General features: G+C 42.4%; 1 protein-coding gene across 1 annotated transcript in view; it reads right to left on the bottom strand.

Moving 5' to 3' along the window:
- SH3KBP1 (SH3 domain containing kinase binding protein 1) overlaps nt 1-15,263 on the bottom strand; it is a 368,936-nt gene that overhangs the window by 229,799 nt on the left and 123,874 nt on the right. The window contains exon 3 of the mRNA XM_065400133.1: nt 11,498-11,618. Coding sequence (XP_065256205.1) covers nt 11,498-11,618 — 121 coding nt within the window. The remainder of the gene's footprint in view (nt 1-11,497; nt 11,619-15,263) is intronic.

Below are 15,263 nucleotides of genomic sequence, written 5' to 3'. Positions count from 1 at the left end.
AGGAATGTATCTAATTCTTTTTTCAATCCAGTTATACTTTTGCTCTCCACAACATATCCTGGCAACAAGTTCCACCGTCTGTTGAGTGAAGTAGTACTTCCATATGTTTGTTTTAAACCTGATGCCTATTAATTTCACCAGGTGACCCCTAGTTCTTGTGCCATATGAAGGGATAAACAACACTTACCTATTCACTTTCTCCATACCATTCAAGATTTTATAGATCTCTATCAAATCCCCCATTAGTCATCTCTTTTCTAAACTGAACAGTCCCAGTCCTTTTAATCTTTCCTTGTATGGAAGCTGTTCCAGACCCCTAATAATTTTTGTTGCCTCTCTCTATCTTTTTTTTTGCTGCGGGAATGAGGACTGCATGCAGTAATTGAGGTGTGGGAGTACCATGGATTTATATAGTGGCATTAAGATATTTTCTGTTTTATTATCTATCCCTTTCCTAAAGGTTCCTACTGTTAGCTTTTTTGACTGCCTTTCCACATTGAGCAGATGTTTTCAGAGAACTATCCAAGACCATAGGAGTTGTGTGTTATTATTATTCAAGAAGGAATGGTAACAGCTAATTTAGACCTCATCATTTTGTATGTATAGTTGGGCTTGCTGTAATTGCCAGGATCACCTCTTGAATCCTTTTTTAAAAATCAGCATTTCATAAGCTGCCCTCCAGTCATCTGGTACAGAGGCTGATTTAAGTGATAGGTTACATACCACAGTTAGTAGTTCTTCAATTTCATATTACGTTCCTTCAGAACTCTTGGGTGAATACCATCTGGTCCTGATAACTTATTACTGTTTAATTTATGAATTTGTTCCAAAACCTTCTCTGTTGACACCTCAATCTGAGGCAGTTCCTCAGATTTGTCATCTAAAAAGAACAGCTCCGGTCCAGGTCTTCTGCAGTGAAGACTCATGCAAAGAATTCATTTAGCTTCCTCCACAATAATTTTGCCTTCCTTGAGTACTCCTTTAGCACCTTGATCATCCATTGGCCACCCCAACTATTTGGCAGGCTTTCTGCTTCTGATGTACTTAATAAATGTTTGCTGTTAGTTTCTGTGTCTTTATCTAGTTGCTCTTCAAATTCTTTCTTGGCCTGCCTTTTTATACTTTTACACTTGTCTTGTCAGAGTTTATGTTCCTTTCTATTTTCCTCACTAGGATGTGACTTCAAATTTTTAAAAGATGCCTTTTTGCCTCTAATCACCTTTTTCACTCTGCTGTTTTACTATGGTGACATATTTTTCTCCTCTTACTGCCTTTTTATTTGGGGTATACATTTACTTTGAGCCTCCATTAGTGTTTTCATGTAGTTTGCAAGCATTTCACCTTGTGACTGTTCCTTTTAATTTCCATTTAGCTAGCTTCCTCATTTTTGTATAGTTCTCCTTTTTGAAGTAAATGCCACTGAGGTGGATTTCTTTTGTATTTCTCCCTCTACATGGATGTTAAATTTAATTATGTTATGGTTGCTATTACCTAGTGGTGGAGTTATATTCACCTCTTGGATAAGATTGTGTGCTCCCTTTTGTGGGTTCCAGGAAAAGCTGCTTCAAGAAGCAGTAATTTATGGTATCTAGAAATGTTCTCTCTCCATCCCTTTGTGAGGTGACATGTTCCCAGTCAATATCTGGCATTGGCCACTGTCAGAAAACAGGATATTGGGCTAGATGGACCTTTGGTCTGACCCAGTATGGCCGTTCTTATGTTCTTAATATGAAGATAGTTGAACTCCCCCATCATTATTGCATTTTCTGCCTTTGTAGCCTCTCTAATCTCTCTGAGCATTTCACAATCACCGTCATCATCCTGGTCAGGTGATTGGCAGTATATTCCTACCGTTACACTCTTATTGTCCAAGTATGGAATTTCTATCTATAGAGAGTCTATGGTACAGTTTGATTCATTTAAGATTTTTACTTCATTTGACTCTGATTTCTTTCACATATAGTGCCACTCCTGCACCAGCGCAAGCTACTGTGTCATTCCTATCTATTTTGTACCCTGGTATTACCGTGTCCCATTGAATAGTCTCATTCTACCAAGTTTCCACGATGCCAATTATATCTTAGTGTATCATTTAATACCACCCACTCAAGTTCACCCATCTTAGTATTTGGACTTTTAGCATTTGTATAAAAGCACTTACATTTTGTCAATATTCAGTTGCTTGCCTTCAAATATTATATTGCAATGGGACTCTTTTACATTTGACTGTTCCCTCGCTAGCTCCTACCTGTACTTTACCAACTTCTTTCCTATCCTCTTTATTAGGATAAAGAGTTCTCCCTTTAAGAAATTCATCCCTAAGGGATGTCTCCACCCGAACCGTGTGCAATTACGCAGCGGTCAGCTTTCTCCGAGCCCTTAGCTTGAAAAAACATCTACAACCTTTTAAATTTTACATGCCAGCAATCTAGTTCCATTTCGGTTTAGGTGCAGTCCATCCTTCCTGTATAGCCTCCTTCTTTCCCCAAAGGTGCCCACCGATATACCTGGAATCAGAAGCGTGGTCTAGCACTGGCAGCAGGTTTCAGAAAACTGCGATAGCTAGATTAAAGCTAGCTCAGCTGCAATCACACCCGTGTGATTGGAGTGTAGACATACCAAGTATCTGGCCAGTGCTGCCCTGTATGAAGAAGAGGGGCCGGCCTCCCATCAGATCAACCCAGCTCCTGAATTCCTGTTGCACAGCTCCCTCTTGTACGCCACCTGGCCACTTCCCTACCCTGAGGTCCCTAAATTAACCTGTTCTTACTAGCCCTCCTTTTAGTCCTTCCCCAGCAGCCAGAGCATTACTTCTTCCACCCCAGGCTTCCTGGCTGCTTTTGCTAGCTTTCCCCATGACCCTGCCTGGAGCTTTCACAATGCTCTCAGCCTTCCCTCTCATCTCCATGCACAGGGCTGTGGCAAGCTCTTATGGCCTACTGGCTCCTCCTCTTCTCTTTTCCTTGTCCCCTTTTCCTCCGTGCAACTAGTAAGCTGCTTATCTCACAGGTGATTGCTTTCAGGTCTGCTTCCTCTGCTCTGCATGGCTGTACAGCTGCCCCGAAACAGCATGCACTGTTGCTTTCATGCCTGCATGCACTGATGGCTTTCACTGTTCTGGCCTCCTGCCACAGCAGCTACAAAATACACCTGAATCCTCAGACAAAACTCAGTTTTCTGAAACCTGCTGCCAGTGCTAGACCACGCTTCTGATTCCAGGTATATCGGTGGGGTTGATCCAACCTGTTTGCTGGCTCTTCTACCAGATATCAGCTGTTAAGGGGATTGAGATTGACTCACTGGCTTATTGGTGCAGGTCATCGACCTCTGCCTGTGTTTCTGCTCCCCCCTCCTCTTTCGATTCACAAATGGTCTTTCAGATCAATCTGGTTACCTGCAGTCATTATGAAGATTCTCTATAATTAAGGCTACGATTTAGTCACGGAGGTAATGGCAGTCACGGATTCTGTGACTTTACCGGACCTCCGTGACTTCTTCAGCTTCAGCTGTCAGCAGCTGGAGCTGTGGCAGGGGCTGGAGCCGGGGCTATGCTCCACACATAGCCTCACAATGGGGGCCGCCGCCGGGGTCATGCGCCCCTGCCCTGAGGTGGGGGATGCAGCTGGGGCTGTGAGCCTCTGCCCCAGCTTGTACAGTTATTTTTAGTAAAAGTCACAGGCTCCATTAATTTTTGTTTGTTGCCCCGACCTGTCTGTGACTTTTACTAAAAATAATCGTGACAAAATCTTAGCCTTATCTATAATACATGATATCCATCTCTCTTTTTCTTGATTTAATAATCCTGTAGTTTATTTTCCCTGAAGAACACAGTAAAGTTTAAAAAATAAACTTGTCTGAAAATTGTTTACCTACTAAAGATCATAACACAGAAATTAGACAAAAATGCAGTAACAGTTCTCGGGGGGGGGGGGTTTCCCCCCCTGTTTTGCTTCCTTTGTGCATTTGACAACACTTTGTATAGTCAGTTTCACTATTTCCTCTACACAGTCAGGTTTTTTTCCATTTCTGTTTCTGTGGGTTTTTCATATAATCAAATTGGAGAAAATTCATTTACAAGTGTATGAAAATGTAACTGTAGAACTACTCAAATTTTCAGGGCAATTCAGGGGCAATTAATAAACTATTTTTTTAAAACTGACTAGACAAAGTTTATGTCGTCCCTTTACTTTTTCTGCTTCTCCTGAGAGAGCCACTTTCTCTTCTGAAAAATAGCTGCCAAGTTCCTCTTAAGTTTCCATTATAAGTGCTACACGAATTTGAAGTTGCTTCCTCAAAAGTTAACAGCTTTAAATGAACCTGCCCTGGTCTGCACAAACTCTACAACATTTTAATGGATTTTTTTTAAAGAGAAAAAGATAATAAAGTAGTTAAAGCAAGGGACATGAAATCAAGAGATTTGGGTCCTATTGCTGACTTTGACAGACTTTCAGCAGACCGTGGTCAAGTCACTTAATCTCTCCGTTTCACGTAAAAAATAAAGTTGCCACTGGTGTCCGTGAATAACCACCCCTGTGATATGACAGCGTATAATCATCTTTTGGAACCCTGACCTATGTCAAGTGTCTGGAGCCAGGAAATAAAAAATACTTACCATTATTCTGTGTGTCATTCCTTTATCACACTTAGCTACCCTATCGGTGCGCTGTGAAGCTAAATAAATTAGTGCCTTCGAGACTCTTGCATGGACACCATCACACCCAATGCAACAAGCAAAAAATGTTCAACAAAAACCAGAAGGCACTGCAGAGAGAGGTTTAATGGAAGCCCTATCTAAATCTTCACTACAGTATCATTACCATAACATTATAGTACTAGTAGAAAGCAATGAGATTTCCATAAGATACATGGAACAGGGTCTTTAAAAAGGGTCTTCACTCATAACTGTACAATTTGGCAAAAACTACACATCTTTCCAGGCCCTGGGTATCTATCGTGCCAATGAAAGGGCATACACAGAAGTGTGTCACAGGAGGAATGAATTTTTTGAAAGATGATTGATAAAACAAACAATGAAAAATTAAAGTAATACAAGGAACCAATAGGGCCTCATGTCAGTGCACAAGAGGAATAAATATTTGGGGTCACTCTTACTCAAGTCACTGTGCTTATGAATTACCAGAATCAGAACAATGAGAGTCTATATACCCAGTAGTTCTATCCTCCCCAGAATTATCTAGCTTACACATTATTGACAATCAGCTAGTTTATATAATATCAAAAATAAGTTACAGGAGTGAAAACGCCCCCACCAAACACCATTAATTTAACTTTTTATTCTTTGTGTCTTCAATAGGTTTTAACCAGAGGAATCAAAATGTTTTGAGTTGTGTAAGAAAAATAATCATAATAAAGGCACTGACAGGCTCATGCCATGTATGTCATACTTCAGCTGGAAGAATGTTTTTAAAGCCTATATCAGTTTCTGAAAATAAGGTGTTTTAGTGGAAATGGTGACAGATCATACAACAGCTCAAAATATGTGGCATTATAACAACTGTATTGGACACTGCTTCCAAACAGTCATCCTTCCATGATTTGAAGTTAATTATTACGTTTTGTTTAGAATAGTTTGGATTTTGTGTGTGTGTGTTCGTAGTAAAAACATTCAAAAAGCAGATTCAAAATGCAATCAAGTTCTCCCTTGATCAAAACATACAACTATATGAGAACTAGGTAATACAGCATACTTTCAAGTAGAATTTTATGTTATGCTACCTAGGAGCATCAAGAGATTGACGACACAAAGGAACAAAAGCATTATCTACAATGCAATTCTACATTTCATTGTCTTGTGTTCTTAAAATGCTAGTCCACATGTCACTTCCTCTTATGTTTATTCCCATTTCGACTTCTAAATGTCATTCCTTTGAGGAATAAAGCTCACAGACACTGATCTCAATTTCCTTCTGATCTATTAGGACAAATCTAAATAACTTCCTCCACCATGTATCAGAGGGGTAGCCTTGTTAGTCTGAATCTATAAAAAGCAACAGAGGGTCCTGTGGCACCTTTAAGACTAACAGAAGTATTGGAGCATAAGCTTTCGTGGGTGAATGCCCACTTCATCAGACGCAAGCTGATGGTGTCACAGGACCCTCTGTTGCTTCCTCCACCATATTCAAGTCAAACCACACAATGAACACCAAAAGAACAATGCATCTCACATACAGCCAAAATAGCTCATTTCATGTCATTAGCTATGTAATGCTACAGCAAAGCACCCATTTAAAAAAAATAACATACATTCTTAAAAACAAGTGCACCAGTGGGCTTTTTGAAGTAAATTTTAATGTGATGGGAATGTAACTGAAAAAAATAAATCTTAATTGGCAGAAACACGAATGCTAGTTTAAAAAAAAACAAGGAGTCCGGTGGCACGTTAAAGACTAACAGATTTATTTGGACATAAGTTTTCATGGGTAAAAAACCCACTTCTTCAGATGCATGGAGTGAAAGTTACAGATGCAGGCATAAAGATACTGGCACATGCAGTGATGAGCTGCCAAAATCTTAAGAACCGGATCCGTACCAGGTCTTCGGCAGCGGGCCCTTCACTCGCTCTGCATCTTCGGCGGTGAAGACCCAGAGCAAGTGAAGGACCCGCCACTGAAGTGCCGCCGAAGACTTGGAGTGCCGCCTGGTGAGTACAAGCCCCACGTGTTTTTTTTTAAGTCATCCCTGCTGGGGCCCCGTCGAAACTGTTCGAATCAGGCCCTGCACTTCCTAAACCTGGCCCTGCACATCGGGGTTACAAAATTGTATCGGGGGCCAGGTAGGGAAGGCTGTGCCTCCCAAAACAGCCTGTCCCCCCCCACATCTGACCCCCACCCATGTCCTGCCCTCAACTGCCCCCCTCAGAACCCGCAACCCATCAACCCCCCCCCCGCTCTTTGTCCCCTGACCACTCCCTCCCAAAACCCCACCCCCTAACTGCCCCCCCAGGACCCCACCCCCTACCCAACTCGCCCCGTTCCCTGTCCCCTAAGTGCCCTGACCCCATCCACCACCACCCCGACAGACCCCCAGAACTCCCACGCCTACCCAACCCCCCCCCCGTTCCCCGTCCCCTGACCGCCCCCCCAGAACCTCCGCCCCCTCCAACCGCTTCCTGCCCCTTATCCAACCCCTCCTCCCAACCCCGGCCCGGCCCCCTTACCATGCTGCTCAAGGCAGCGTGTATCGATGCCGCGCAGCCCGCTGGAGCTCGCAGCCCCACCCCTTACCGGCTCAAGGAGTAGTCCAGAGCGCTGGCGCCGGCGGCATGGCACGCTAAGGCTCTGCGAGAGGGGGGAAGGCGGGGGAGGGGCCGAGGGAGCCTCCCCAGCTGGGAGCTCAGGCGGGCCCGACAGGACGGTCCCGCGGGCTGGTGTAACGACAGAAAAACCTCCCTCTCCCAATTGCCCACCCCTTTAACAACCGGTTCTAAACCGGCTTCTAAATTTAACAAGCGGTTCGCGCGAACCGGTGCTAGCTCAGCACTGGACACATGAAGAGAAGGGAGTTACCTTACAAGTGGAGAACCAGTGTTAACAGGGCCAATTCAATCAGGGTGGATGTGGTGAGCCAGCCACTCCCAGTACCTATTCAGGCCCAAATTAATGGTGTTAAATTTGCAAACGAATTGTAGCTCTGCAGTTTCTCTTTGAAGTCTGTTTTTGAAGTTTTTTTGTTGAAGTATGGCTACTTTTAAATCTGTTAAGATATTGTGGCAGTCAGACATTTGGAGTAAAATTCTCACTCTCAATCTAGACCGGGGTAGGAAACCTATGGCACGTGTGACGAAGGCGGCACGCCAGCTGATTTTCAGTGGCATCACACTGCCCGGGTCCTGGCCACCGGTCCGGAGGGCTCTGCATTTTAATTTAATTTTAAATGAAGCTTCTTAAGCATTTTAAAAACATTATTTACTTTACATACAACAATAGTTTAGTGATATATTATAGACTTAGAGAAAGAGACCGTCTAAAAACGTTAAAATGTATTACCGGTATGCGAAACCTTAAATTAGAGTAAATAAATGAAGACTCGGCACACCGCTTCTGAAAGGTTGCCGACCCCTGGGCTAGACCTTTATGCCAGATAAAAGGGCTGAAGCAGCATAAAGGGGTCCTAAAAGCTCCATATCCAGGCAGGAGAGGATTTACCTGGCGCACACTCTGCAGAAGGCAGTCTTAAGGTTATTCGAGTTTGAGCCTTCTCAAGCTCTAGGGTAGCATGTATGCCAGGGCCATGCCTGCAGCACATACAGCTGCAGAGGCAACGTGTAACTGTTGATAATTGGGGAGGGGGATCACAATTTAAAGGTTCGGGGGTGGGGGCACGTAACTGCCCCATGCGTCACCTCTAGATCGAGAGCAGAGGTTTTCAAACGACGTGGAGAAACATTTGGCGGGGGACAGTGACCCCAGGTGACTCGAGCCAGCAATGCCAGACCGCTGGCCCGAGCCAAAGCTGTTGCTAAATGGAAGGCAGAAATCTAGGAGGGGAACACATGACCCTGCGTTCTCCCCCCAAAAAACCCACTGCCTCTGGCTGCAGTGGTTCCAGGCAGTGCTGTAGCTTTTAATATAGCTCAGGGCTCTTAATATATGCCAGGCAGTGCTGTGGCCCTTAATATATGCCACAACATAGACAGGGGCACAAAACTGTCTATGTTACACCAGGGGATGCTACAGCCCTCAGAGCAGCCCAGGTCTGGGAAGGCACAGAGCTGACAAAGCCCCCTTAGCCCCGTTCCCCGTCCCCCAGTCACTGAGCTTAGAGTTCTGTACTGAGCCTCTCAAAGGGAAAACACAGAATCTCTCCCTCGGATCTTATCATTCTTTCCCTACATGGCTTTAGACGTTATTCATCATTCTTGATGTTATTCATCATCTGCGGAGGTGCAGAAAATTTTGGACTCCATCACAGAACTTTTATCTAAAAGATTAAAGCAGTTCTGTGCATTAGGCCAATATTTAAATTCTGATCCTTTCAAGAGAACTTAAAAAAATAAAGTAGTTTTGTATTTTTTTAAATAAATAAAAAAAAGTTACAGTATTACTTGTAATTTAGGTGAAGAAATGTATTTACTTGCAGTATATGATAATGATGCTTCAACACCTTTATTTGGCAGGTACGACTCCTATTTTGCAGATGTGAAAACTGAGGCACAGAGGCCTAAATTTTCAAAAGTGATTTTTGATGTCCAACTTGAGGCAAATTAAAGTGCGTTGAAGGCACTCAGCCCTGTTGGAAATCAATGCACATTACAGTGTTTAGAATTGGGCACCCAAAATCACTAATCATTTTCAAACTCTTAGGCCCAAATTTTTCAGTAATTTGAACAAAGTCACATAGCATTTCTGTAGCTGACTTGAGAACAGATCCTATTACTCCTTATTTAGGAGCACCAAGCCCTAGATCATACTCCCTAAGTAGTGCAGAAAAGGAAATCCCTAGAATTACTAATTCACCCCTAAAGGATATACTTAAAGTTACACACAACATGTTTCCCTAAATTACTTCCATCAAACCAATCAGTTCTAGTACAGTGTCTCTGTGGGCTATCTATGTTAGCCAGAAGGAAACATATTAAAGCTATCAAGAATATTCAGTCGGAAAAGCAAAATGAAAAGAAAAAAAATCAGGACTGCAGCCCCTGCAACCAGGCCCTCTCATTCTTCTTGTTCTATTCAGTTGTGAGCCAAACAAATCGCTGGAGGTGATTTCCAACAAACAATCCTGTAACAAAATGGCTACCCCCTTTAAGCAGCTAAAGACAATTAGTAATATGGGCAGGCTATTATTGGGAGGCATTTGGCAGACCTGAAGCATTCCTAGATCACGACTGCAATCTGAAGGAGTTAGACCAGTGGCTCTCAACGTTTCCAGACTACTGTACCCCATTCAGGAGTCTGATTTGTCTTGCATACCCCCAAGTTTCACTTCACTTAAAAACTACTTGCTTAGAAAAACAAACGTAAAAATACAAAAGTGTCACAGCACCCTATTACTGAAAAACTGCTTACTTTCTCATTACTACCATATAATTATAAAATAAATCAATTGGAATACAAATATTGTACTTACATTTCACTGTATAATATATAGAGCAGTATAAATAAGTCATTGTATGAAATTTTAATTTGTACTGACTGCGCTAGTGCTTTTTATGTAGTCTGTTGTAAAACTAGGCAAGTATCTAGATGAGTTGATGTACCCCCCAGAAGACCTCTGCGTACCCACAGGGATATGCATACCCCTGGTTGAGAACCACTGAGTTAGACTAACTGATTATTTAAAGCAACAGAGGGTCCTGTGGCACCTTTAAGACTAACAGAAGTATTGGGAGCATAAGCTTTCGTGGGTAAGAACCTCACTTCTTCAGATGCAAGATACACATCCGTCCCCGTGTATCTCTTAGTGAGCTCTTCTTCACATTTGCATGTTGCAGCAACTGTCTGCTTAGCCTCCCTCCCTCTAACAAGATTCTCTTGGTAATCTGCTGCCCAGAGAAAGAGGAGATTGGCAGTGGCAGCAACATTCTCTTAGCTACATCTGAGCTGTCTCCACCCAGTTCCTCCTCTACACCCTCAACTTTGAAGTGAAACAGAGTGAGAGCATGAGTTAGAAGAGCTGAGAGAAAGAACTGCTGCATAGTCGGCAAGGACCCTGTCTGTCCAGAAGCAGAGGGGATAGCTGTGGGAAGGAGGCAACGTTTGAAAAATTCACCAGCCTTCTGCTATACAGAGTTGGATATAAAAGTGGGACACCACCACCCTGTTAAGAAGCCCTGCTGCCATCCCCAGATGTTGGGAGGAGGAGGAGGATGCTATCCTTCACGCCATTTGAAAGCTACATCTTTCATATCAGATTTGGTTTAGGCAGTGTTTCATTAATTTGAAGCTATATCCTTCTAGCTACTGGAAGAGAGAAACCAACTTTCTATTTCTTCTCTTTCCACCAAAGCTTCTGGGATGCTGGAGTGGGGGGAGAGAGAAAAAAGAGATCTCTGTTACTCTACCCATCTCCTAGCATCATTTTTAGTATCCTTTAAAAAAAAAAAAATCACACTGTCACAAAGCAACTTCTGTCTGGGAAAGGGGGGCGGAGAAGATACATTCAGGACTGAAGTTTGCTAACAGCATTGCACAGGAGCACTATATATGCTTCTAGCTGTCAGTTTGATAAGCTTCAGTAATCCACCCATGTAGCTTTTCTTAATTAAAATAAATCTAGACAAGATCTCTTTAGAAGGAAAGAAGCTGTGCTTTTGTAAATGTAAATGAAAATGGAAATTGACATACTGAATACATCTGTATGCCAGTCAAGGAAAGTTTTTTGTTATCTTCCCAACATTATTGGTAGCCTTTCACAACTGTATACGTGCTGTGCTTTAACACTAAAAACAATGAAAGCTTACATTCCATTCTTTTAATTTTTTGTGAACAAAGCACATCAGTTTAACCAAAGTCTATACTTTGATATACTGTACCTTTTCTGGTGGTTCTAATGGTCTCAGAAAACAGTAAAGGGCTTCCATTGGAAACTTCATCTATAGGCTTCTCTGGTGGTTTGTTGGCAATACTTTCTTTCTTCATGTCCTTCTTTATTTCCTGTATGGGAGGAAAAAGGAAAGACAGCTTACAAGATGTCTCACAGGATACTCTTAAGTCTCAAGTGTCCGGTACTGGAAAAAGTCATAGATGTGAACTGTGATAAATTCCAAAGTCTCAAAGTCTGACAGCTAGACTCACCCATGTGTTTTTATATTTCACAATAATTTGGGTTATTCTTACTCTTCTCTGCAGAAAGCAGAGTGTTACACTCTTACCATTGTACAGTTATGGTAGTTACAGGTTATTGCCACTCCAGTACATGGAACAACTGGACAAATTTTTGAACTGGCATCTATCATATTTAATGGCTTCCAAACACTTTTGTTTAAATTAAGTTAATTTTAAAAAAATCACGCAGTGGGCAACTCAAGATTGTGTCAGATAAAATCTTTAAACTGCCTCTCCCTTCTCACAATAAGAATAATATTTCAATTCAAACTGCTGTAGTATATACCCAGTGTGTGTACAGCCACAACGTAATAAATAATATTTCTTCCCCAACTCCTAGACATATTTATAAGTGAAAATGCCACAATGAAAACCAAGCAATATTCAGGCTAATAGATTATCAAAATTTCCCCCAATCAGTGTTTTAAAAGGGTCAATCTCACCAATTTAATCACATTTTTGTCTGTAAAATGTCTGCCTTCTATTTTACCAGCAACACCTAAAATTACTATAGCTGAACGATTACAGAAAAATATTTTTCACCATTGTTCTAACATGAATACTTGTGCATTTGACAACGTAGCACAGAGTCAGCTACATGGTTACCCTTGTAAAGGCAGTTAAGTCAGTTTGTCGTGTTGTTTCTGTAGGCATTTCAACACCGCAACAGGGGGATATGAAAACATTTTTTTTTTAAATAGGAAAATCTGACTAGCACTATAAATATTGTAAGGGGCACCCAGGGCAGCTACTACAGATAACATATTTTGCAACTGACTACCTTTTAAGGAGACTGTCTCTTTAGCAGTGGACAGGGGAAAAACCAGTGGAGTGAACTTTCATCATAGCAATACTGCTCCCTCCCTCATCACTGAGCCAAAGGGAAAGGGTTTCCCAATAGTTCACAGTTAATTCTCATTAAAGAAAGATTTACAGAACATATGCAGGAGCACCATTCCACAAACCTTTCAAGCAGACCTTAAAATACAATCTACTCTCAGTTCTTATTTGGCCTCATCACTGTAATATCTGAACACCACATAATCTTTAACAATCTTCACAACATCCCTCTGAAGTCACACAGGAAGTCTGTAATGGAGTAGAAAATTGAACCTGGGTCTCCTAAGTTCCAGGCTAGAGCTCCCCGCTCTGACTCACTTATCTTTAACTTTTTTGTTCTAAATTCTAACAAACATCTAAACTTACATTTTATTTCCACAATTTCAGACCCCGAAATGTCTCAGCAGTAATATTGTGAATCCTCTTGATATTTTTCTAAAGGTTTTTATTAAATGTAGCCACCCAAACAGTACTACTTAACCAGGCATTGTATTATCATTATTTGTATGAACCTGAGCTGTCTGCCACTTCTCCAAAATGCATGCACGTAGGATGCAATTAATGCACAGATGTCAGAAAGTGGAAGTTGTATAATGCTGCACCTTTAAGGACTGAACATGTCTGCGATTGTGCATGAGCTTCCCAAGCAGTGCATAGCATCATATCCCTATGCTTAGTATGCATGATCCAGAAAGTATACTCCAAAAATGATGCATGCATTTAAAAAGGTAACAATACTTTTTAAAAATAGACTAGTCCAGTACATGGATTGTTACAAGAGTATATATTTAAAATCTTAAAATGGAAGGCAAGAATGAACTTGTTCATTCTAAGTCTGGAGTTCCCAAGCTCAGTTTGCAACTCTAAGTGACAGACTGTTTGCCAGAATATCAAATGGATACTGACAATTTAAGTGGAAGGAGCTAGTATGTCAAAACATTAGTCTTCTTCAAGCATGACCTCAGAGGTCCTGCCTTATTGCCAGAGGTAGTTTCCTATGCACATTGCCAAGTGGATTTTTCAAAACCTCATGTCAATATGAAACTCAATGTTCAGCTAACAAGAATCAGAAAATTAACTTCTACAGTTACCAGTGGCAAATAGAACACTTTTTCCTTGTTGAATACGGAGCATGGGAAAGTAATAAGCCAGCAATTTCTGCAGAATATGATTTTCAATACAAAAAATTACATTCACAGCTCAAAAAAAGGAAGACTTCTGATGTGAACGAGTGAAGTGCAGCCTTCTAGAGTCTGTAGAGACAACTCTAGTGCTTCTGCTCCAGTTTACAGCTTTCCCAAAAAGCACCACTGTTCAATTTACAAAACACAGGGAGCTGGAGGAAAGAGAGTGCCACAAGCTGGATTTTTAAAGGGAATTGGGCTCTACCTCACCAGTGAGGGATTAGCTACCTACCCCTCAAACGCATACCCAACTGATCTTGATGGGCTGGGCCAACTATCAGCCAGGTGGGAAGGCGTTAGGAGCTTTCCATAAAAGGCTGGGGAGGCAACAAACTTATCAAACGTCTCCTAGCCAGGGACTGACAAAGATGCAGCCCCATCCCACTTTCAGAGATCAAGGATGGCGGCATCCTCATGCCCATCACCTGTAGGTTGGAGTGGGGGCTGGAACTCTCACCAGCATCTCCCCTGGACCTCATGGGTAGGGCTCTTCTCCCCTTCATTGTTCATACACCTCTACCCCACTATAACGCAGTCGTGGGGAGCCAAAAATCCCTACCACGTTATAGCTGAAACCCCGTTATATCGGGGTAGGGGCGGCAGGGCTCCGGCGGTGATTTAAAAGGCCCTGGGTTCCCCGCAGCAGCCGGAGCCCCGGACCCTTTAAAGCGCCGGCGAGCCCCGCTGCCACAGCCCTGGGGTAGGGGCAGCAGGGCTCCAGCGGTGATTTAAAGGGCCTGGGGCTCCCCACAGCAGCCGGAGCCCCAGACCCTTTAAAGCGCCGCCGGAGCCCCGCTGCTACCGCGCTATACGCGAACCCATGTTATATCGGGTCACGTTATAGCGGGGTAGAGGTGTATTAGCCTTTGTCTAATACTCCGCCCCATCCCACTCCACTATCTGTAGATTTTAATAGCTACCACCCCACAGCTAATTAAGATTGGGGGGGGGTTGTCTCTCCCCCAAACTCCTACTGATGTGAGGGGGCACCAAATTCTGACTTATGCAGGGTCCTGTACCACAAGAGGCTGATCTTGATTAACCATGTTAGGGCAAGCCACAGCTGGCTCCGAATCCTTGAATGCTTGTGAAGCTCTCCAGGAGACAACAGATATCATAGCTGATAGGGCGTCTTCATAAAGTTTTATTGAGTCAAACTAATGAAAAAGGGACTATGGAAGAGATGAATGGCATTCTCCCACACACTATACATATTTTTTTTAAAAACTGTTTTCTTGGCATCACATGAATAAAAATGGCATTTTCATGTCTCATACCAATAATATATTCACTACCTCTTGAGTCTGTGATTCTAAGGACTCCAGCAAAGATGTCCAGAACATAAGAGAAAGAAGTCTCTTATTCTGAAAGTTGAATGCTTCCAGATTACATCTATTTCAGACACTTTCCAGAAGAAAATCATTCTCCAGCTTCCTAGAGCAAATCTCTC

Source organism: Emys orbicularis, chromosome 1 (assembly GCF_028017835.1).
Source record: "Emys orbicularis isolate rEmyOrb1 chromosome 1, rEmyOrb1.hap1, whole genome shotgun sequence".
Taxonomy (NCBI): domain Eukaryota; kingdom Metazoa; phylum Chordata; order Testudines; family Emydidae; genus Emys; species Emys orbicularis.
Note: the sequence above shows the minus strand (reverse complement) of the source record. Positions and strands in the feature narration are given on the sequence as shown.